Source organism: Tamandua tetradactyla, chromosome X, assembly GCF_023851605.1.
Source record: "Tamandua tetradactyla isolate mTamTet1 chromosome X, mTamTet1.pri, whole genome shotgun sequence".
Lineage (NCBI taxonomy): Eukaryota > Metazoa > Chordata > Mammalia > Pilosa > Myrmecophagidae > Tamandua > Tamandua tetradactyla.
This window is the reverse complement of record NC_135353.1, coordinates 142,421,496-142,447,324: the sequence shown is the minus strand read 5'-3', so window position 1 is coordinate 142,447,324 and position 25,829 is coordinate 142,421,496. Positions and strand designations below refer to the sequence as shown.

Sequence of the window (25,829 nt, the reverse complement as noted above, 5' to 3'; positions counted from 1 at the left end):
GTATTCTGGTAAACCAGCTATCAAAAAGCAAGACAGATGGAAAGAAGGAAGGAAGGCAGGAAAGAAGGAAGGGGGAGAGGGAGGGAGAGGGAGTAGGGAGAGAGAAATAAAGAAAGAAAGAAAAAGTCCTGATTTGTAGCGTTTGCCAATTTCTGTCGTGTAAATATTCCCACTGTGGCTGATTTGAAGCTTCCAATGGTTGCTTTCACAACCGGCTCGCAATTCATGTATATTTAACAATCAACTCTCAAGCCAATGTTAGCAAGCTCTAGCACACAAATGCCCACTAAGTACTTTGCTACCCTTCCTCATGTATTCTAATATATGAGGCAAATGATGCAAAATTTTGTTAATAAGGGCACCCTAAAGGAAATAAATCTGAGGTCTTATGGGAGCTAAAGGAGAAATATAAAGGGCCATAGAAATATTGTGAGAGGAGTGCAATTATTATCATCATGACCACTTTTTGTGAGCATCCGAAAGGCTATCTTTGAATTTATGGAGGGGTTATTAGCGTCACCAATAGTTCAGATAGCATTTGTCACAAATACTCAACACCCAGGACTGCTGAGGAAACGGACCCAAATTATTTTGCCCTGAGATGTTCCCTGATAGAGAAATGCCTGGGAGTTTTAGGCTGACAATCATCTCACACCGCACCTCCAAGGTTCCTACTGATTTTTATCATGATGGCTTCTTTAAGCTGATCTGGAGCTTTAAAATGCCCCTCGAGGACAGTGGTAGCACAGGTTGGAGCAGTGTTAAGTGAAATGTCAGCAATTATTAGATGTGCTTCAAGGTCCCCCTCCCACCTTTTCTTTATTAAGTGTGTGCGTGGGTGGGAGAGAAGGTCTGACAATGCTCAAGATGGAAACAAAACTGTTAAGCCATATGTAGCAAGGGAAAACTGGAAAAGCTTGGCCTCCTTTGACAAGGGAAAAAAAGAGTTAACCAGGGATTTGATTAAGGCAGTCAAGATTCTAAAGCCTGCAAGAAATAACTGATCAGTTCTTTCTTTTTATAGTCTTTCATGATCTGAGAACAAGAAGGCCACTCAATGAAACTCCCAGCTTTTAAATTCAGAGTAAATAGTAAAAAGGAAATTTGTCTTACTGAGCACCATAGCCACCAACAGAATATAATACTGCAAGAGGTCACTAGGTTAAAAGCTAGGGCATAAAAATTTTACCTTTATTGTTTCTTTCCATTTTAAAAGCAATACATGCTTATTACACACACACACACACACAAATCTGCAAAAGTAAAAAGAATGAATACCACAACAGCTCTTTGCATTTTGGGGTATTTTATTTCCAGCCTTTCCTTTATGTGTACCTTTCCATCGCTTTTTATTCTATTTTCTAATATAGTTGTGATCATGCTGTCATTTTTGAAGCCAGTTTTCCCCTTTAATATATTACACGCACAGCAGACATTGATGAAAAGCCCACGTAAAGTTATGAATGCTATTAGTCCCTGCCAAGAGGCAACATAAAAGGTCATATTATTTATTGAGTGTCTAGTATGTGATATTCAGTATGCTAAATCTCATGTCACTGTGTATTATCAATGTCAGGAGGAAATTTGCCTCTTCTTCCTTTAGGTCTGAGACATAATTCATTCTGTAAATATTTATTGAACATCTACCAAGTGCCAGGTACCATGTTAGGTACTGGGGAACATAACTGTCAACAGACTGATACCATACTGTCCTTAGAGAGATCAGAGGCTGCCCATATGAATATTCATCTACTCATTAGTTTCACAAATAACTGTTGACTTTTATACTGTGCAAAACACTGCACTTTCAGATTAAATCCATGAAAACCACCTTCACAAAGGAGAGGAACTAGTTACACTGAGAAGGAAATGCAAGAGAATGAATGACACTTTCCTATCTACTTTGACTTTAACAGACTTATATTAAGATACAGTATCAAGCTGATAGTAATATTGATACTTATGCCAATGGGAGCAATAATACCAACACTTGCAGAGCATCTACTATGTGCCAGGTACTGTTCTAAGGGCTTTACACATATCAATTATTTGATCTTCACTGTAACTCTGTGAGGTAATGCTAGCATATTTCATTGAATCCAAGAGACAGTGATTATAAGGTGCATTCTGATTTCAGAGCGCTGTTAAAACATGGGGAGGAAGTGCCTTAAAACTGGTGAAATTTGTTACTATTATCCCCCATTTCACAGATGAGAAATACAGAGTTTAAACAAATATCAAAGCCACTATCTTAGCTCAGTCAGTCTAGTTCTTCTTACCCAATATCCCATACCATTGTTAAGGCAATGGTTGTCTGTTGGCCCAGGGGTGTTGAGAGAAAATCCAGGCTGTGTAAATCGATGTAGTGGGGGCTTAACTGGGAAGAGCAGAGGGGGAAATCTGTGGCAGCATTAGATGGGGTAGACAGTCATTGGCGTGGGTGTTTTTTATTAATAGATAAGGTAGCCTGAGTTGTGGCCTGCAAGTCTAGAAACTAGGATTCAGTCCCAGAGCTATGATTATCATCTTTGTTACCCTGGCCATGTTACTTGATCTTTCTGTACCTATTTTTTCAGCTGTAAAATAAAGGAAGAGCTGGACAAGTTCAGTGATTTTCATGCTTTTTTGGGGTGGTGGTGTATGGTCTGGGAATCGAACCCAGGTCTCCTGCATGGAAGGTGAGCATTCTACCACTAAACCACCAAATGCTTTTTTTTGCATGGGCAGGCACCAGGAATCGAACCTGGGTCTCTGGCACGGCAGGCAAGAAGTCTGCCTGCTGAGCCACCGTGGCCCACGATAATGCTTTTTCTAATGCGACCCACAGAAGGAAAATATTTTACTTTGTGATCCAGGACACACACACACACACACACACACACTTAATCTAACTGAAACCAAAGTGTCATAAAATAATACTTAATCTTACTTGTGAAATACACTTGGATAACTTCTACTAATCTATTCTATTCCATTAAATTGTTGGTTGCATCCCATTAAACTGATTTCAGGATTCACTAATGAGCAACATCCTAGAATTTGAAAACTACTCATATAGAAACTCTAAGCTTTCTTCAGTTATGAAATTCCACAGCAGAAAGGGATTCCTGGGGTGAGAGTGGGACAGAATTTTAGGAAAGATGGACAATTGACCCTTTTTGTCTTATAAATATTCATTTTCTTTTTAATTGGATCATGCTTTTACTCCTTCTTTTCTCCAATTCAGTATCCAATGCACGCCGTCAACAAAAAAAATTCTTGTTATTAGACCACTTTGGCAAATACCACTTTAGGGCAAATTTCCCATACTATGTTCCATGGCATAATTGAGTAAGAAATTAATTGGTGTGTCTGAAAAAAGGCTTCCACAATTACAGGAGTATGGAGAAGAGTTACTGACTTAGAGAGTCTTAATGTATATTAAAGGCTTCCAGAATTTTATCAGGAAAGAAACTTGTTTATCTTTGTAACCTAATGTTTTCCAAACCTATTGACCCTAGAACTATTTTTTCAAGGAACACTTATTAACATCTTACAGAACATTAGTGTTCTGTGGAAGCCAGCTTGCAAAAGGTTCCTTTAGGGAATTCTAGAACTTGTAAGATTTTGAGACAACCAAAAGATCTTTTACGGTTAGAGAAATATTTCTACCTTTACCCAAATATACAGTTATTCTTCTCGGTGAAAAACGTTTTCTTGATCACTGACATATGAAGTGACTGACTCTAGACCTATCAACTCTTTTTTTTCTCTCTCTCTCATCTGTCTGTGTGTGTGTGTGTGTGTGTGCGTGCGCGCGCAATTCATAGCATTAGAATTTCTCCTTTTTTTCTTGATTTAAGTTGCAGAAGTCAATTAGGAGTAGTAAAGTATGAAAGCTAGAATTAAAGGTAAGCTGGTGTCTCTCAAGGGATAAGGGTCACATTTTACAATGTCTTTTCTCTTCTCATTTTCTCTCAGATCTAAGATAAAAGTAAAAACTTCTCTAACAAGTAGAGATTGGGCCACCAAAAAGAAACAGTGAATACTTTTCTTTAGTGAGAGGCTGCCTCTCTCTACTGATAAAAAACAAAGACAGCTGGTAATGTAATTTTCAAAGGGGACTCTGTGTGTGTGTGTGTGTGTGTGTGTGTGTGTGGTGGGCGGGGCGTGTTGGAGGGATGCAGAAAGAGGAAAGAGAGAAAGACAGTGAGTATGTTTGTGTATGGCACAGTTAGCGGCTCTCCCTATTATTTTCTTTGCAATTTCTAAGCTTCAGAAATCACCCTCAGTATTACCCCAAGTAACCTGGAAGCAAATTACTGAATGTCTGTCCATTTAAACTCATTTACTATGTGAGGTTCATGGTATTTGTTAAACATATTTTTATTTATTTGTGGCCAAAAGCTGTTTTCTTTTACAGAACACAATTTCAACAGCAAGTGTGTGATTTCTGAGATGCCCTGCCTCAAATACGATTTTGATGGTGCACCCAGTTTCTGGTGCAGCTTTCTGGAGGTCAGTTTGGCAACATGTAGCTAAAGCCTTACAAATGTAAATGCCCATTAACACAGCAATTCCATTGTAAGGCATTTCCCTTGTAGAAGGAAGGTGAGATGTTTATAAAGGTGTGCAAAGGGTGCTCAACACAATGTTGAATATAATAGAGAAAAACGGGAAATAATTAACCAACAGATAAACAAATGATACAGAACTGTCTTGGAAAATTCGATATAAAGCCACAGAAGGAAAAACATATGCAACAGGTAAAAAAAAAAAATTACTCTGTAGAAGAATAGTTAAACACATGCAAATCTTTAAATATAATTCCAGGGGTAAAAAAGCAGGTCATGAAACGACAATACATTTTTATCCCTGCTTGGTTTAAAAGAGGGGAAAGAGCCTGAATTTTCACATACACAGACTCACGTACACCAGGAGAGTGGCAAAAACTATTGAACCAAATTTTTGACAGGAATCACCCCTGAGTGGTGGGGTTATGGATAACTTTCGGTTTCCTATTTGTACTGTCTGTTTTCTAAATTTTCCTTGATGAGCATATATTACCTCTTTGATGTAAAAGAGGACAATATATGGAAACAATCTGTCTTTAGATTCACTGTCCTAGCTCTAAATATCCCTTTAACCGAACTGGTATGTCCGCAAGCAACGCTTCGAGGCATACATTGATATTCCACGTGGGTATCTGAAGAAATTGGTGATTTCCAGGGCTGGCTCTGTCCAAGTAGGTGTCATTTTGAGTGTCTGTACCTACAGGCCTGACCCTTCTGGAAGGGATTTTCACCCTATTAAAATGCAAATAACCGAGGAGGAGTACACATTAAACTTTACCTGTCACTTGGGTTAAATGAGTATAAAATACCATCATCTGAGAACAAGTTTTAATGGGGAACGTATGGGAATTGGGGGTGGGGCCAAAAGATAGTGAGAAGGAAGTATGAATGAATGTACATGATGTCTGAGGAGTAATTCATATTCATAATAGCAATATTTTTATTTATGGCTCATGAGTCACTTATGAGTTTGTTACTGCATTTAATCTCAATTAAATTGAACAGAATGGTGGCCGCCAAGGCAAGCTAAACAGATCAGAGATTGGGAAAAAAACACAGAAGACTGCAGCCTTTATAATTTTTCTAGAGTCACTTTTGAAAACCACAATCCCACTCGAACAGATACACAGTTTTAACTTACCGCCCCCCCAGCAACATTCTTTCTGCAATTCCTGAGAATGTGTGATACTGTCACACATTAATCTGTTATCAATGTATAACAAAAGGACAGGATCATCACTTTCTAGAAAGTTCTGTCCTAAAAGAGAATGGCCAAGTGGAGGTACACATGCAAGCATCTAGTCAATACTTCAAAATATTTGTGAGTGTGGTGTTGTAAATTAATTTCCAGAAAATGGAAAAGAATGAAGAGAACCAGAAAATGTCCAACAAAGGAAGAAGGCTGAAGAGCAGCGGGGGATCATGGAGAATTCCCTCCTCTCTATAACATATATAAATTATTTATATGCTTGGTGAGAGTAAGTGGTTAAGAGTGCAGAGTCCAGAGCCTGACTTCTTGGTTTGAATCCTGGCTCTGTCACGTACTCGCTGTGTGACCACGTGCCTCAGTTTCCTTAGCTTTAAAATGGGTATAACAATGGCATTTACCTCTAAGATTGCTGGAAGAATTCCATTAGTTCATATTTGTAAATGCTTGGCACAAAGTAATTGCCTTCAAATGATGATTAAACCCTCATATGTACTCATGTATGACCAGAAGGGAAACATAACAAAATGTCAACAGATGTTAACTCCATGTGGTAGAATTATGGGCAATTTAAATTGTCTCCATTATATTTTTCTGTGCCTTTAAAATCAACACATATACTCTTATAATCAGAGAAATAATGTTATAAATTGACAACATTAAGCAGAGGAAAACAGATGCTTGCCAAGTTAACAGGCAGTAATAGGATATTTTACCACTTAAAATTTCCGTTAACTAAGAGGTCCTTATAGCATTTCTCTTAGGATTCATTATAAAAGCATAATTAATAAAATAGCAAAACTAGAAAATAAAAAGAATGAGTAAAGGTCAAGGATAAAAGAGGGATAAGAAAAGTGGGGGAAACATTTTAGGCTAAGGTTCCAACTGGGAGCCAAGGAGTGCCTGATGACTTAAACAGAGAAAAAGTACATAGAGATAAAGAATTATAGACTCACAGGAAATCTATTCACAGGAATCTGGACACAAATCTACAGAAACCACGTAAAAATCTAAATGCATGATTTTCAGCTTTATGGGGTGAACTGTGTAAAGACAGAAATAAGGACTCAGAGATTTTAGTAAAGTGAGCACCTGAGGATGCACTGCAGGGAACAATTACCATTAGCCAAACTGGACATGATGATCTAACTGGCCTCCTGAATTCGTCCATCAAGTTATATTTCAGGATGATTTATGCTCCCACTGTACCTGGTGGGGATGACTGCTATTTAACTCTTAATTCTTAGCTACCAAGATGCAAGGAAGAGGCTGGACACTGAAAATGGGCAACAACTTACTGGAAAGGAAATGCTGGGACGCTGGGCCAAAGTCTCTGTGAGCTTCGTGCAGCTGCCTGATGCGGTCCTCAACGGCCACCTGGGAGGAAAAGGAGAGACATGATGTTCTCTCATCACATCCAATTAGGAGCAACAGAAACGTCTCCTTTTTAGTGAGATTTTTTTTGGGGGGTCTCTCTGGTTAAGAACACCAAGCAACAATTTATAACCCCAGTTTTAACACCCACTTACCGTTTGTGACTTTGGAGAAACTTTTTTTTTTTTTTTTTTATCAAAACAAGGCCAAACCAACAGGATATTCTCTCTTGACAATGTTCAAATGGGATTTTTATACTCTACTCATCGACAGCCACAAATGAACTACTGTGCCAGTTGGAACCACCAAAAAGATGCCAACTCTAAATTTTTCACAAAAAGGTTAGGGAGGCTGCCTTTTGGTACTCTAGTGGGTAACTAAGGGATCTCAAAATGTTGTAGAGTTTATTTTTCAGTCTTAACCAGTCAACTGTTTCTGACTAGTTATTTGGCATTCATATTTATTGGTAATTAATGGATCAATGAGTGATAATCATTGATAATAAACAATAGCTAATGAATATTTAATTATCAAAGGAGTAGAGTCAAAAGCTTAAATTTGGGGGTTACATAGGGGCTACAGTGAGATGGAAGAGCAGATTTCAGTAGACTTGCAAAGTACTGGAAATACACCTTTAGGTGGTATGCAGTAAGAATTGCCATTTCCTTTTCTATTAGGTTTTTCTATAACACATTGACACAGTGTACTGTCAGCTTAGTGAATTCCATTCTGAGAGGAAAAAAAAACGCACAAGTTTATAGTTGAAATGGTATATTTTGTCACCTGGCATTTTGCTAACCCAACATTAGTGATGGCTCCAGGCATCCTAACTCTATAATCCTGGATTTTGATTTGGTTCTAATCAACTTGGGCTAAACTAGGGGTTGGTCAGAGCTTGCCTAGAGCCACCATAATTTGAAGGGGCTTAGCTCCTGTGGTGTGGAAAATTCCCAAGAGGTAAAATAGATCTTAATCTACCAGAACAAGGAGCTCAGGTAGTGTGATCTAAAGCCAGCTCTGACCTTCCAACATAAATACTGCCTACTGTAGATCCAGAGCAGTTTTCTCCCCCACCCTCTCTCTCTCTCTCTCTCTCTCGCCCTGTCCACCTTTACTTGGAAAACATATTTGTATGACCTTGTAGGGTTTCAAAAAATCCAAGATCTGCTTCATTGTTATGAACACAAAAGCATGAGAATAACTCAAACCTACCTTTCCAGCCTCATGACTGCGCCCTCCCAGACAAATCAACCTACTGAGCTCCACCAAACTACCTGCCTGTTCTATGATATTCCATCCAAAATTACACTTGCGCGCTTGGTTCTTGTAGCTCCTTCTCTCTGGAACGCCCCTTTTCCCTCCTCCTCCTCCGAGTCCAGGCTTAGTTAAATATTTATCTGCCTACTTTCCAATACCCCCGGTTAGAGTTAATTGCTTCTCAGCATTCTCCTAGTACATGGGTTATATTTGGAGTACTTGTGTCTTATAATCTGTTTTAGTTATATGGACATGAGTATCTCCTGCAATAGATTGTAACCTTCCTTCTTATACAAGGAGAACTACTGGGCACATCCAATATTGTCAAGAATTTAAAATGAGATGAAAGTGAATTCCCAGGCCTATAAGTGAAACGCACGAAAGGGCATGGGAGTGAGACTGAAATTTAAAATGCCCTATATCCGTGATTCTTGAAGACGATTGCATAAAGATACAGCTTTTACAATGTGACCGTGTGATTGTGCAACCCTTGTGTCTGATGGTCCTTTTATCCAGGGTATGGACAGATGAGTAAAGAAATAAGGATAAAAAATAAATAAACAAAGGGGGAAATAAAGGGTAAAAGTGGGTACCTTGAAATACTAGTGGTCAATGAGAGGGAGGGGTAATAACATGGGATGTATGAATTTTTTCTTTTTTCTTTTTCTTCCTTCTCCTGGCATGATGACATGTTCTAAAAATGATCATGGTGATGAATACACAACCATGTGATAATACTGTGAGCCGCTGATTGTGTACTATGGATGGATTGTATGTGTGCAAAATTTCTCAATAAAAATATATTAAATATGCACTATATAATGAAATGGAATATTCAGGAACTAGTCTTAAAATAATTACAGAATTGGGTGGGCCATGGTGGCTCAGCAGCAGAGTTCTCACCTGCCATGCCGGAGACCCGGGTTCGATTCCCGGAGCCTGCCAGTGCAAAATAATAATAATAATAGTAGTAATTAGAGAATTAAGCATAAATATTTCTTTTCACAAATGGTATTTATAAAAAGATACTGCATGGATCAAATCACATCTGATTAAATAAGGAAATATTTTTAAGAAAGAAAAAAACTTGAAGGCACACAAGATACTCACAGATTGTACCTATGTCAGATCTAAGCACTTTATTCTGTGAGCAATTATACAGTGAAGTGAAATTTGATAAACTTTTGAAACAAGAGCCTTTGTGCACTAGACCTACCTAACTAGCTGTGCTTCTAACCAATAGAAAGGAGTATGCCAAAAACAGGAAACAAAAGCCAGAAATTTTACACCGATACCTTGCATTCTGGCACAATTAGTTTTTTACTGAGTCACTTATTTTGTTCACTGTATAAGTCTTTGTTCATAGGGAGAGGGATATGCAAGAAACAAATACCATAGTGTCTGATCTTCAGAAGTACAAAGGGTTGGAGGTAAGGAGCAGAGACAAGCTGGGCAAAGACCTGGGGTAGCAAAACACTGAAGTTGGGGAGGAAAGTGAGATACGTTGAGCTTGGTATGCTGGGAGCGGATGATGCAGAACAAGGCATTTATTTCAGACTGTTAGGCTCAAGATTTATCCCGTAGGCCAAGGCAACCACTGAAGATTTCTGTGAGGTGACTCACTGTTTTAGAGAAGAGCAGTGTTTTAAGATGATTAGTCTGTCACTGTGGTGTAAAACAGATTCAAAAGAAGCCCTGAGGCTGGGACCAGTTAGACGCTGCTGTAATTGACTAGACTTGGGATGATACGCTGGATTTAGACTGTGCAGCCTGGAATACAAAAGAAAGTACAGATAAGAGGGTGTTTGGAAGAAGGAAGAATTAATGAGTTTTGGTGTTTGGAGCGTAAATTTTGAAGAAGCAAACGCAGTTCCTAGATTTCAAATGTGGCCCACTGGAAGAATGAGGCTATTGCTGAAGGAACACTGTGAGTTTACCTTAATGGTGAAACCTTTGACTGGAGAAGTCATGGGTAGGCAAAGGTCAGCAATTTGCCTCAGTCATTGAAGGAAGGAAAGGAATGTGAGAATAAAGGGCATAAGACTGAGCTTAGGAAGGTGGGAGGAGAGAGAAGAGTTAAAGGAGTTAAAATAGAATTTTTTAAAGAGACATGAGGAAGCTAATTTCCTCTCAATTAATAGGCCATACCTCTAATTTCCTTTTATAAAGAGCAATACAAGAATAACATCTTTTGGGAGGCATACCTCCTGTTTTTACTATTAGACCATTGATCATAAGAGCTTAGAACTGGAAGAAACCTTATCGACTGATACATGAGGGTCTATTCTTTAAGAGATATCCCAGATGGGCACAAAATTGCCATCTGGTCCATGAGTACTCATAATCTGGTTTGCAGCAAATTCTTCAGTAAAAGCAATGCTGGCATCGGGTGGTGGTCTTTTCATTTATACGCTCCATGAAGATAGGGACACCTCTTTTTTAGCCCCTATGGTATCCCGAGTGACTAGTGCAGTGCCTGGCAACTATTCAATTGATATTAATTGAATGAATTAGTGCACAATTTATTCAAGAATCTCCACCACAACAATACTTTCAGCGATGAATTCTTTTTCATGATTCCCAACTCAAGTTTCTGGAAAAAACATTCCTTCCCTACTTCTTCCTTCCATCCCTCTCTGCCTGAGCAAGAGAAAAGAGGAGAATCATTTAGATTCATCTTGCCTGTAATACCGGATTAAAACATTTAAAAAGCAATCATTTGAAAAACAAACCCGAAGTCCCAATCTCCTCCATATATGTTTTATTCTAATTTTCAAGAGCTATGAACACTATACATTATTCCCTTTGCTTTCTCATTTCAGATGGATTTTATACACAGTGTACTGTCTGCTGAGACTTCTCTTGTGGATACCTTTCCCTCCAGTAAGAAAAGCCTCTATATTCATTCAGAGGATATTTACTAGAATGCAAGTTCCGTAGCTTTGAAGACAGGGACCTTGTCTGTCCTGTTCACAATTTAGAGCAGGGCTAAGATCATAGGAGGCACTCAAGAAACATGTGACAGATGAATGACTTTGAGTCCCTGTTATCTGTTAGCCACTACACTAAGTATGATTATGATAGACTTGAAAGTTTAACGTTGATGATAATGAATTATCGCAAAGTCATTCAACTATATTAATGATAAAGCAGTCTTAATTCCTAGCTGTGACTGTTTCCCAAATCTCAGAACATTCCTCTAGGTATTTTGAAGGATGTCTGTATTTCATTCTTTCCTCCCAATCGCTTTAAATAGGCCAAAAAAATAAAAAGGAAGAAGGAGAGCATGATGGTTAGGTTCTGGTGTTAATGTGGCCAGGTGATGATGCCCTGTTGTCTGGTCAGGCAAGCACTGGCCTGACCATTGCTGCAAGGATATTTCATGGTTGGGTGATAAACCAGAAGGCTGGTGTATTAAATCATCAGTCAGTTGACTGCAGCTGTGCAATCAACAGATCTCAGGCATCTCTCCTACGATGAGATAATCCGATCAGCTGAAGGCTTTTAAGGAAGAAGAAAGAACTTTCACTGCTTCTTCAGCCAGTGAACCTCTCCTGTGCAGTTCGTCCAGACCCTTCATTGGAGCTGGCAGCTTCACAGCCTGCTCTGCTGATTTTGGACTCTGCCATTCCCACAGTTGCATGAGACACTGTGCTGGTTTGAAAGGATTATGTTCCCTAGAATAGCCATGCTTTAATCCTGATCCATTTTTTGGACACAGCCATTTCTTTTAATCCCTGTTTGGTATTGTAGGTTGGGCACTTGATTAGAGGCGCTCTACAAAGCTGTGACACACCCAGCTGTGGGTATTAACCTTTGATTAGAGGGAGATGTGCCTCTACCCATTCCAGGTGGGTCTTGACTAATTTACTGGAACCCATAAAAGAGGAAACATTTTGGAAAGCGTGAGAGAGCCATGAGAACCACGAGAGCCCATTCAGCCAGAGACCTTTGGAGATGATTGGAGATGAAGAAGGAAAATGCCCCCAGGAGAGCATCATGAAGCAAGAAGCCTGGAGAGAAAGCTAGCAGACGCCGCCACGTTCACCATGTGTCTTTCCAGTTGAGGGAGAAACCCTGAACTTCATCAGCTTTTCTGAGTAAAGATAACCTCTTGCTGGTGCCTTAATTTGAACATTTTTGTAGGCTTGTTTTAACTGGGACATTTTCAGGGCCTTAGAACATGGAAATTTGCAAGTTAATAAATTCCCCTTTTTAAAAGCCATTGTGTTTCTGGTATATTGCATTCTGGCAGTTGGCAAACTAAAACACCTTTATAAATCTCATATTTACAGATCTCTCCTGTTGGTCCTGTTTCTCTAGAGGACCTTGACTAACAAAGAGAGCAAGAAAGAAAAGAAGGAAGAAGGACTGATAACAGCACTGTGACTCATTTGTCACTCATTGTAGGTCATTTGAAATGATTTAAAATAAATTTATCTAAATGTAAATGCTCATTATTTAACTTTGTGTTAAATTCTTAAGGGCGTCCAGCTTTTCTTTTGACCTGTTGATTATTTGTAAGTTTTTATCTTCCCTGGAGGTTTAGGAGAGGCAAGGATCCCCTCCCAATGTGTGCAAACACTGCTTGGCAATATGGTTTCTTCCTAGCGCCGAAAGGTTCCTACCGATACTACACACACAGATTTTGCTTACTCCAGACTTGGGAAAGGATGTAAATGGGCATGGGAAATTATGATTTCCTGACTCTCAGCTTGTCTAGGCCCTTGATAAACACCCATGGCATGCAAGCCCCGTAATTTATATCTACCCGAATGAGCATGTGCTAAAATAAAAGCCCCTCCTTGTGCCAAGATGCTAGTGAATAAATCACACACACGCACACACTCACACACACACACGATTCTCTACAGTCTGCGCACGAGTTTTGGTCCTGAAATTTGTACAGCTTTGTGTGTACATGGGTTTGCGTTGGGAGAGCGCCTTCATAACTCATCCTTATTTCCAAATGCTTCCATGGGACACCCATAAAAGCATGCCCAAGCATTACCCTGGACACTCTTTTGGGACCTGTTACAGTTTCACTTCAAAAATCTTTTAAGTAATTGCAATAATTTTCAGTTAAGATCCATTATTCTTCTAATCTTGACTTTTTTGTTGTTTCAAGTTCTGACTGAAAAAAAAACTGGTGTGACAAGCTTTAGAAAGAGAGCTTGTGATAGGTACACCTCTGTAGCAAAACAAGTTCATTGAATGCAAAGATTAGTTGAATTCTCATTTCCTGGAATTTATTTGTACGTTTCCATGACGTTGAGATATTAGAAGTTAAACAGCGTTTCTTGCGTTTGAACTGAGGTTAGATTTCAGGAAAGCAAACAGTACTAGTCCAGCGCTAACTCTGAGTAGGAGCCTAATTATTAGTTGATTATGTGTGATTTATGGTATGGACGGTAAGGCGTGTCATCTCAGTAGATCATTAATCCACCTCTTTTTAAGAGTTCCTCTCAGAGCTTTTTCCCTTTCCACTTGATATTTCTATACTGATCCCTCCTTCTTACTCTCTGATTCCTCTTCCTATTTTCTCTTCCCTTTCCTTTCTCCTCCATCCACCCATCCATATAGAACATTAGCGCCTCATTATTATGCACAAAGCCTACCAGCAGGGTGCATGGAGCCTGCTGGGGCCACCAGTACCTAAAATGAAGCTGCTGTGCATTTTGCAAGACTTGGTGCGAACAGGAACCCCAGCCTAGAGCTGGCCCACTGCTCCTCTTGTTCTGAGAAGCTCTTCCATCAAGTGGAAAGCAAGAGAGGACAAATAGCAAGTCCTTTGTCCATTATCCAGCCTTTTCACTTTCACCTCACCGATTTCTAAAGTGTACTTTGGAAATCTGTTTATAGGTTTTCACGCTCATGCAGCAGCCTCTTTCTGAGATGATGGAGTCAGGTTATACCAACATTAAATTGACTTCACAGAGCTGAGGACCTTAAGGGTATCGTTCATTTTAATTTAGAAAAGCAGCAATCAACCTTCTGTTTCATTTGTCAAAAATCTTTCATTTTAGTTGCAATCTACAGACTTTTATGAAAAAAAATGTGATGGGAGGGAAGAGATGACTGAAGCATTTCTTTTGCTTGTTTTTTTCTGGCTCCAGGAGATAAGAGGAAAGTTGAATTACTTTGCTTGGATGATGTAACTTGATGCAGATTTTATCTTTAAAAAAATAGGTTCCCTTTTAAAAGCCTTCCTAATGTACCTCATGATTTGCAGCAGGAGCTAGAGTCAAGTGGTTCTCACCTTGCATCACTATTACAATAAATCATTTACATTTCAGCTTCGGCTATTTATTTTTGAGCTTTATTTATTCCACGCTTGGAAGGTATCATTCTCACAGACATTTTCGGAGGCCACTGGAGCACTTCCTTCGAGGGGAATTTTAGACCATAAGTAGCATATTGTTCACATAGCAATTACATAATTACGCCTTCTGGCATTAAAATACAGGCGTGCTCCCAAGGAGCAGAAGTGGCCATTTGAAATAGGACTGGTATCATCTTAAAATAAATAAATAAATAAAAGAGACCACACATATAGCAGCTAGCGAATTCTACGAAAAGAGGACAGCAGTAGGTTGAAATGCTGAAGATAATTGGAAAAAAAAGGCATAGTACTGGAAATCAAATATTTTGTCTCAATGGTGAGACCCTTATATTTGGAGTAATAATATGCGTGTAGATTCTTCAGTTTGTTCTACCAAGGAAATGAAGGCTCCTTAAATCCCACACCATCCTCAAGGCATTTCCAAAGCTTCCTGACCTTCACGCCCTTCACAGCCAATTCGACTGCCTATCAGAGAACCTCACCTGCCTCCCCCTTTCCAGTTTCCAGCTGTCTTCCCTCCGGCCGTGCCCTTCTTTCCTCTCACTGAAAGGCGGGGCTGCCAACCCACTATCAGCTCCGTTCTTTACAAATCAATAAATAGGAAGATGTCATCTACTGTACTTCCTTAATCCTACAACATTCCGGTCAGTCACTCTCCAGTGTTTGTTCTTTGCATATCAGAAGACAAGGAGCAAGTTCAATAAAAAAAGTACACGTTGTGCTTCTTAATGAAGGACAGACAGAGGACGATGCAATGCCCTTTTACTGTTTCTGCCTGAAGACTGGCAGAAGTGGAGTTAAAACTGTGACATGCGGTCCCTCCCTCTCATTCACCACTGTCTCTCTCTGCTGCTTTACACCCTTCTGACCCAGCTGGCCCTCTCTCTCCCCCTGCCTCCCTCCTTCATTCCACCTCACCTCAATCCCACGGTGATTTGCAAACTCCCTGAATAATCATAAGACTTCCCTGAACTATTTTAGGCATATTCACCTTAAATCTAAACACCAAAACTATGTTGTTGTTTTTTTAATGTGTCTTTACCTAGTGCTGGGAACTACAGGTGGAAAGACATGCAAAATACAATGTGATCTTTTCTAGAGGAACTAAAAGATTGAATTTCTAGGTCATCATGGAAGTAGGTGCACTTCCCTGAGCAATAATCTGTGGTACTTTATGAGATTCTTCCTTTCACTAAAGCAACAAATCCGAAAATCCATCAGGATACGTGCACTGTACCTTGACTCTCTTTTTAATCCTCAACTGAGACCAAGACAGTAAAGTGTAATAAAAATGCATATAGCCCCAGGCTTTGTTCCTTAGCAAAGAAAAAAAAATAAGCTTCTTGACTTAATGTGTCTACTGTGAATAATCAGCCACTGCATTTTGTGCTCCTGCTTTATAATCTCCATGTATAGCACTGAACTCCAAGTTCATAGAGTGACAAGAGTAAAGGATTGCTCTTTCTTCAAAAAACAGACCCTTCCCTCCTATTTTCCAAAACAGATATAGGATAAAAGTACCAACTTAAAAGAAACAAAACGGGTATGGGGAGTGGGTGGAAATCTCTTGATTTTTTGTAATATATTCCATGTATTTTATCTGAAATTGTCAATGAAGGATGGACAAAGTAAGTAAGGTAGGGGCAGGTTAGGTGATGATGTGGCTAAAATTTAGTTGGGGGGCCTTCTCAGTCCCATTTCCAGATATTTAGACTGTGCTTCCCAAGTACTGGTTCTTGGCTGATTAATACATATCCCTGGGAAAATTAACGATAGCTCATAACAGGCTGATAGTACCACAGCTGTGAGTATTTGCATTTTAAGAGCAACTTTAATTAAATAATTAAGCAATTAATTACTCAAATACTTATTGAGTGCTTATAAGGCACTTAGCTAGGAGAGAAAAACAAGAGCCTAGTTTTAATGAATTTATGGATTAGATATTTACAGATAATCGTAAAAACGTGGCGTGGGACAATTTTTAATGCCATGCAGTTATCCTCTGATTTAATAATGAATTACAACTACCTGGGAAGTTGATAAAAATGATTAATGTTGCCAAATTAGAACTGTACAACACAAAGAGGGAACCCCAATGTAAACTAGAGACTACAGTTAATAGTATAATTACAATAATATATTTCATCAGTTGTAACAAAAGGGCAACATTAATGCAAAATGCTAAGAATGGGGAAAACTGTCTGTGGGGGGTATGCTGGAACTCTGCACTTCCTGCGTGATTTTTCTGTAAGCCTATAAGTACTCTAATTTTTTTTAAAGGCATAGGAAAATCAAGCAAGCATATAAACTGTAATTCTAATAGCCATAAACCTTAGCAGTTGAAAAATGAAAAAGACGAAAAACAAAAAACGTTACGCCTGACGTAAAATAGGGAAGCTAGGTTTAAATGTGGTCCCAGTTGAGTTTATCCCCCTCTCAAAGCCCCACTCATGGCTCTCAGCAGAATTAAATGCACATCATACTCTGGAAGAAGGGTGGGCCTGCAGAATCTCACAAATTCACAAAAATGAAATGCATGCCTCTTAATCAAAGATCATCAAACACCAAAAAGTTTACAGATTCTTATCTCAGCTCTGGAATTTTTGACTTAGTCCATTTGGGGCTGGTGCTTAAGAATCTGTGTGTGTGTGCTTAAGAATCTGTGTGTGTGTTTAAAGTGCCCCAGGAGATTCTGATGTACAGTTCTGTTTTAGAACCACTGATGGAGTGGAAAGGCCACCAATTTTAAAAGTCAGAAGACCTGAGTTGGAATCCCTTACAAGCCATTTGACCCCTGATATCTAATCTAGTAGTGTAAGAGCTTTAGTTTCCTTACTTGCAAATAGAAATACTGAATAACCACAGTGATAATGATGAGTAACATTTTTACAGCACTTGGCATGTGCCAAATGTTGTTTTAAGAGTTTCATGGGTGTATTTCCCTTAAGACTTTTCTACCAGTGGATAAATGCTATGAGGGCAGTACCAGGTTTATTTCATTCACTGTGATATTCCCAGGACCCGGATCAGTGCCTGTCTCATAATAGGCATCCACCTAAACATCTAAAGGAATGAACAACCCCATGAGGAAGGTAACACTATTATGACCATTTTACAGATGAGGGCAACTGATGTACAGAGAATAGGATATTGTAAAGTGCTCAGTTGGAAAATCCACTTCTTGGCACTGAGTAGATATTTCAAAATATTAGTTCTCTTCTTTTCCTGGTAATTGGAAACTGCTAAAAGAAGAAGCATAAATAGCTGTGGGGATCCAGAACATCTGGGCTGAAATAATGAAGGAAGTTGCTTGCAAACAGGGTCTTCAAAGATGGGCGAGTTTTTGATAGAAGAAAGGTTCTGGATGACAAGCGCAGAATGACCTTTTTTTCATTTGTTTGTTTGGCACTAGTGAAGTCCTGCATGCTGAGTACAAACAGAGGAAAGACTGAAGAATATAAGGCTGGAATCGTAGGTTGGAGTCAAACCAGAGCAGTACTTGACTGTTAAGTTTAAGCATATAGACTTTGTTTAGTCATTCATCAGAAGGCATGCAAAGGTTTTTAAAAGTAATTATTTTAAAATTTTAACTTTATTTTTAATGTATTCACATGATTATAGAATTCAAGAAGAACAAGCACAAAAATCTTTGAAAAGAGAGTCTATCTTTCTCCACGTCCCTCCAGCCATCTTGTTCTTCACCCCAGGGGCAACTACTACTATTTTCATATTCTATGTTAATTTTTTTAATTGGAAAAGAACACAGGTGCAAGATGTGTTTAGGGATGAACTGAAGCAAGGAAAAAGTGAAGAAAGGGTGGGGGCAGTTTGGAGTCTAGAGGAATCTTCCAGGCTAGAGGTAATATGTTGTCAGGAAGAAAAAGCAGGGATGGTATGAAGGGACAAGATGGTTGACTGTTAGAGTAAACAGAAAGGAGGAGTTGTCAAGAAAGCTTCAGACATTCATCCAGGGTGACCAAGAGATGTGTAAAAACTACTGGTTTTTGGAGAAACCACTGGTTTGCTGGGGGCAGTTTGACAATAATAACCCAAAGTAGTAAATCAAGCATGGTGGGATAAAGACAATTTGTTGATGGAATGATGGAAAGATTATGGGGGTGCTGGTGACGGAGACCTCTCCTTGGAGCCCTTCACCTAGAAATGTGAAATCAGTGAGGCCTGGAGCAATCTGGGAGGGCTTCTGGAAGGGGGTGACACAGAGCACCATTGTCCAAAGACAGTGTCAGAAGCTGTGCAGCTTGGCATCATATGTTCATTGGGGATTTTTATATATTTTTTCCCTCCCACTGTCACCTGGCTCTCCTGTGCAGTGGCCTTGCCCTCTTCCAGGCCTCTTCCAGGCCCCTATGACCTGGCTTCTCCATTTCAGTTCAATCTCCTCCCATCACTGCCCACATGAATCCTTTACTGCCATCAGGGGCTCATTTCTGCCCCAGCCCCTCTGCCTACTTATGGCCACCAAATCCCTAAGCAATGCCTGTATTTCTCCAGCATCTCCAACCCCCAAATTCCAGTCTTAGAGGCTCAGCTTGGATAGTATTTCTTCCTCCACAAAACCTTTCTGGGCCACTCCTGCCTCCCCCCCACCCCCACCCCACCCCACCCCACCCCACTGTGGTCTCTTCCCCCTCTGCTCTTCCATGACAAGGAAAGGAAGCTGCTGGGTGCTGAGGGTCTGCTATTTATATGCTGGGTCCCATGTAAAGCACCGTCCTATGTTGACATCACTTGAAAGAGAGGAAAACTGAGACTCTAAGTGGTAAAATAACTTACAGAAGATCTTCCAGTCAGTTCCAGGCAGAGGTCAGATTTAAATTTAAATATCTCACCAGCTATCCAGCAATATCCATGTATGTTAATTGTGCTCTTTAATTCCTGTGTTTTCCTTCCTTTGTTTATTTGAATTCTGACTTCTAGTGAAATGGCATTACTAAGGCCATTTCAGTTCACTTGAATCTCTCCCCCATGGTATGCAAACAAATCCCTGGAATTCAGGGTGTTCGAGCAGCCTTAGTGGCATAAGGGTAAGGCTTGCAGTCAGTCGGAAGGACTGCCTCCAACTTGCTTGGTTTCCTTGGGCCTCAGATCCCTTATATCTAGAAAGAACATCCCCTTCCAGAACACCCTGAGGATTCCTGACCTAGTCAGGAGATTTTTTCTGATAAAGCATTTTGCATTCCCTTAGTGACACAGTCTTAAAAAAATTAGAGATTGCTATTTTCAACAGTATCATATATAATCACATTTTTTCTTTTTTTTCTGCAAGCAATAGTTCATCACTCTCATTCTTTCTTTTAACCATCTCACATTTGTTTGCAAAGAGCTTTCAAAATATAGTGATTAGAATGGTTTGTTTTCTTGTCTTTTCCTCACAGTGTCATAATTGATTTTTTATGGTTATGAGAATATAGATGGGTGGATATAAAAGCACTGAATGATTTTGTGTTTAAATTAAAACGGTAGATTTTGCACGAGTAAAGAGCTGGCAGCGCTACCACTCCTACTTATAAACTCTTTCAGTGCACTGATAATAAAACTTTCTTTTGGACTTTTCAAAAGTAATGTTAAATCTCATACTTTGAACATCTAGTCCTTGATCTAGGATTGAACACACATTTCACATCTTGGAGAAAACTTTTTTTTTTGGTTAGCTGATCTTTTTTTATCCCTTCAGGCATTAACCAATCTTTTTATTTTCGTAGCAGCAGTTCAGGAACTAAATTCCCAGAAGACTGAAGCATCTATTGAATGGTTCAAAATGTATAGTGCTAAAAGTCTGCTTTTGTTGTGTTATTTTTTAGTGGAAGTCCAAGAAAAAAAACAATGTTCTTGTATATGAATCGCCACTGTAATATATTTCCACAGATTTACATCTAACTTTTGATATTTCAATCTGAGCTGGCACTGATATTCAAATTTATTAAATACAGTGAAGAAAGAATAAAGCAGAGTAAACTTCCAGAGTAAACAAATCTATAACCCAGGAATATTTAAACAGATCAGAGACTAACTAGTAGTTTTTAAGTAATACTTTCATAAAGCAATTTATATGCTAGGCACAAATGATTATGCTTCTTCTTTGTTCACCAAAGAAAAGTTTGTAAGGACTTTTCAATATTAAAGAGTGTTTCGGTTAATTCACATTAATAACTGTCCTAAAAAACAGAAATTTTAAAAATAGCCAGAATCTATATATTCCCCTAATTCAATCTAGCCTTTCTGTCCAAAAGTTAAACAAGTTGAATGGAATCTTAAAAAGCCTCGACAGATGCAGATAGGAACAAAAATACGTCATTAATAATTTATCTGAGACGAAAAGTTTTCATGGCTTCTCTGTACATATGTGTGCATAAGATTATCTATCTGTATCTATAGAGGGTGTCTCAACCTCAGCACTATTAATATTTTGGATGGTTCTTTGTTGCAGGGGCTGTACTGTGCATTGTAAGATGGTTAGTAGAATCTATAGCCTCTACCCACTAAAGGCCAGTTGCACCCACCCTGTTTGTGACAGCTGCTATGTCTTCAGGTTGGCAGGGAGGAGGTAATTGCCCCTGTCAAAGAACCAATGATCTATGTGAAAACCACCAGCCTACATTTTATAAATACAGATATCGATGTTTGAGATAAGACCTGAGTCCCATTCTATGACCCTAACCAGTGGAAAAGGAAATTTAGCAGTTATAAATTATGTACAGACTTCCTCAGACCTGCCCAATGCAGGATTCTTCTAATGGGCAGTCTTTGCTCTAGAGTGCCCTTTTGGGCTGACACACATTTCCCAAGCTCTACCTGGCCAGGCGATAGCTCCCCCTGCTTGAACCCTCTTCCTCCCTCTTTTTTCTTGGTGTTATTTCCCAATAAATCTCTGTCTCCTCACCTGCTTCCTGGAGGACTTGACCTGTGACACCAATCAGTCAATTAAAGCATCTTTTCCTTAGTCTAGATGGGCACATGCCCCGAAGTAGGTCATTGAAAATAAGGCCCAGACATTTTTTAAACACTTGGGTCGAGTAGCTCTCTCTTTTCTGCTGGGAATGCTGGAGATGCTAAAAGGGAAGATGGGCCAGCAATCAGCAAGGCTGCCTGAAAACCGAGCTAGAATAAAGCAGACATAGAGATGGCGCTAAATAAGCTTGGAATCCCTTGTGGCCAAAGTCAGATCTGAAGTTATTTGACTAAAAATCACCAAGTACCAGTGCTACCCTTTTTTTCCCCACAGAACTAATCTGAGCTGAGTATTCAAAAAGAGTGCAGCCTGATATACCTTGTAAGAAAGGGCAAACTACAGAAATATTTAAAAGAATTAACACTGAGCCTAGAAGTTGTTGAAAATGAACTCTTCACAATAAGTATTAAGAGCCAGGTAGATAAGTTGATCAAGAATTACAGTGTTCTACCTTCTTAAATCTAAAGATACTTCATAAAAAGGTGAGATGAGAACAAAATCAGACCCAGTATAGTATAATGATTTTACCAACTGCTATACGAATTCCCTGAAGGTTTTCTCTGATCTCATCCTGGAGAAATAATAGATATAGGATATTAGATAGTAGATGCCATGGGGTCATCAATACATGTTAGTTTCTGTTCCCTATACGTGAGGCCTTATGCAAACTTGGGTTGACCTCTACCCAGCACACTCTGCCCTTTCCTGTTTCCAAGATCAGGAAAAGAGAGCCTTTCCACTGGAATAATATTTGCTTTGAAGCAATCCTTCAAGCTTGAGGATATTTCAATAATGCATGTGCGTTCAAGTCTATGATGCATGCCCATCTCAGACCCCTCTTTTTTTTTTTTTAATAGAAAGATTTGTTTGAAAACTCACAGTTACATTTGTCCACTGACAGTTTTTGAAAAGCTTCGTGTGTGAAAAGAAGCACTGACCAGAACTGCTGGGGGCCATTAGTGGGAGCTGGATCATCAAAGGGGTTTCTGGGTTAGGAAAACGGACTTGAACATTTTTCGTTAAGCTACTGGCCACCTGGGATTTGGTTCTTTGAAAGGGTGTCAGCTGTTGACAGATCCTAATAGGTATCCCCTCTGCCTTTTGGAAACAGATATCATATTCAGAGAGGTGAATCATGGGTTCCCAATTAAAAATGAGGGCTTGGGAAGTTGCCCTTTTGACTCTCTCTAGGAGATGGCACTTTATGTTTTCTTAGTCTAGTTTTCACCCAAAATTGTCTGCTATGACACCAAAATAGTCTTCTTCTGCTGGCTGGAGAGATTGGTGTCTTGATCATCTCTTTTTAGTGTTGGAGACAGGAGTGACCCACGTGGGTGATGAGGTCATGTCTATAACTTGTCTGGGCCTAAGCCAATTAAAGAGGAACTTAAGTCTATTTTCCCTCAGGCTGGGATAGTCCCAGGAAATTATAAAGTAAGTCATACACAACCGAAATGCTGTCCAGTTACACAGGGAGTTGCTATTATCTAGCATTTGCGTGCCAATTTATGTTTTCAAACTCATTCATGGTCACCATTTACTGGTAGGCACTCTGTTAAGAAGTAGAGAACTCTAAGCTGGGATTTGAACCCAGAAAGATTCCTGGAAGCGATTTACAAGAGACTCTTTTTCCAGATGCCTATGACCAAAAGACATTTTGAAAATGATTTAAAATTGCAAAAGGACCAAGTTGTGGGCTTCTTGTATTTCTTTAGATGTTAATGGTGCCTCCAAGACCCTAGAATACGACTTTGAACTATGGTAGAACTCTCTGGAAGGAGATTAGGAAGACACCACAGGGCAGAAGGCAGTTCTTTTATGCTCAATACCACCCTGCCCTATTCTAAAGAAAAGGAGGAAGAGAAAAACATAGAAGGGGCAAGTCTGGGTTTGGCAGAGATGAAAGGATCTCAGAATGTCTTAAAAAATTTTAAGGACTCTAACTTTGTCTTGGTAAAGATGATGAAATTCAGCTTGCCATTTCCTCATTCCTCTTACAAGCTTCATACTGCCATCTTAACTGTTTGCATTTAATCTGTGTGATCATCACCACATTTCCCGTTATTGTCCTTTTGTATTTTTCCATCCGTTTTAGTCTATTTCCCTAATTCTTTTTTCTTTCATTCTGAGCCGTTTTCTCCTCTCTTATGGCTCTATTGAATGCTTCCCTTCTGCTGCTGCATTACTGCCTCTAAATTAGGGGGTCTCTCTTCCTTTTCTATACAGCATCTCTCTTCAACAGGTTATCTTTGCTTTTCTCTATTGTACTCTCTTTTGTGATTGGTCAATAGCAAAATGAAACTTACTAGAATCCAATTCTAAAAGCACTTTACAAGGATGGAATCTTATCATTTACTCTCCGAATTACTATCATCAGTACAGTCGGTGCAGAACAGTATTCCGTTTGGGGGCTCATTGGATAAGTATGCGTTCAACCTGGCAGCCAGAAAATAAATGGGGGGAGCAAAAGGGTTTTGTTCCTGTCCTTCTTTATCACTCAGAACTTTGTCACTATCTTTGCTTCCTTATGTCTAACTATGCCTCATGGAAAAATAACATCTTTTTATTTATATTGTATGGTACCGAAGATTTCCTGAGCCTTTTATGAAGAGCAGCACAATTTCATTTCCATTTTACAGATTATGCAATTTAATTCTGGGAAATTAAATTACATGCCCAAGGAAGGAATCCACATTTCCGGAGAACCTAGCATTTTCTGTCTCCCAGAATGCTAAAATTAGATCCTGCTTTAATGACTGTCCCTGCAACACTGAGTGGTCCATAATGAGACTATTTCCATGTTCTTGCTGACAGACCACTTGCTAATGTAAGTCCATGAATTCGAACAATGAACAATAACAATCATAAAAGCATTAACATTTATTAAGTGCGTGCTTCGTGCCAGACACTGTGCAAAGTACTTTAAAGGGATTGTGCTGGCCATTTCTTTTAATCCATTCTTGTGGGTAAAAACCTATTGTGGGTGGGACCTTCTGGTTAGGTTGTTTCAATTGGGATGTGACCTACTCAATCCAAGGCTCCTTTACCGGAGCCCTTTATGAGAGGATAAAGGATAAAGCGCATGCTAAGAGAGAAATGCCCAGAGAAGTAAGATGGACACACAGGAGCAGAGAGAAAGAGCCAATGAAGCCAGAACCTGAAGGCAATGAAACCCGCAAGAGGGGGACCAGCAGATGCTGGCCATGTGCCTTCCCATGTGACAGAGGATCCTCAGATACCAGTAGCCTTTCCTCAGAGAAGGTATCTTCCTCATGATGCCTTAATTTGGACATTTTTGTGGCCTTAGAACTGTACATTTGTAAAATAACAAATCCCCATTGCAAAAGTCAACCCATTTCTGATATACTGCATTGTGGCAGCTTTAACAAATCGAAACAGGGATTATTTCATTTGATCTCTCCAGTAACCTCATCAGTTAAGAATACAAATGCTTTAGCATGCCAGAGTTGTTCACATTTGATGGTTGCTTTAATACAGATTTTTAACAGTGTCTAGTTAGCTCCTATAATACTTATTGCACTTATCCTCCATACGAATCCAATGGCACCAAGCCTATCCTGCTTGGAATTCTTGTGTCATATAAAAACTGTTAAAAAAAATAAGCAGGTCTTCTATTGACCCCAGAAGGAAAACCTGACATTGCCACCGCCCTGCTCTACTTTGGAGTTTATAGCAAACACCTCTAGCATCTACATCACATCTAATGAGGCTGCCTCTGGCTCCAGTTGCAGACAGTTCTGGGGAAAGGCAGATTCACATCAGTATAGCAAGCATCCCACCATAAAAGTCAGTCTTTCTCCTTTATGCTCCAGGGTTTATTTGTTTTTTCCCAATGCCTGGTAGCTTGCTCCCCAGTTGGGTACTCATAGGCACAAGGAGACTAACACTCTTGAGGGAGACATTCAATCGATGGGCGACAGGGTCAGGTAGATAGCATGTGGCTCTGGCCACTCAGATTCAGACGCATTTTATTCTGTACACTTCTCACAAATCCTAGAAGATTGCTTATCTTTCTTTGGGTGTGTGTGTGTGCATGGTCCGGGAATCGAACCCGGGTCTCCTGCATGGAAGGTGAGCATTCTACCCCTGAACCACCTGTGCACC

At 39.5% G+C, this 25,829-nt stretch overlaps 1 protein-coding gene across 10 annotated transcripts in view; it reads right to left on the bottom strand.

The window, feature by feature from the left end:
• The window catches only part of DMD (dystrophin), a 2,428,671-nt gene that overhangs the window by 239,255 nt on the left and 2,163,587 nt on the right, over positions 1–25,829 (bottom strand). For all 10 annotated transcript variants that reach the window (XM_077145121.1, XM_077145123.1, XM_077145120.1 and 7 more), the window contains one exon: positions 7,059–7,137. In XM_077145121.1, the coding sequence (XP_077001236.1) occupies positions 7,059–7,137 (79 nt within the window). The remainder of the gene's footprint in view (positions 1–7,058; positions 7,138–25,829) is intronic.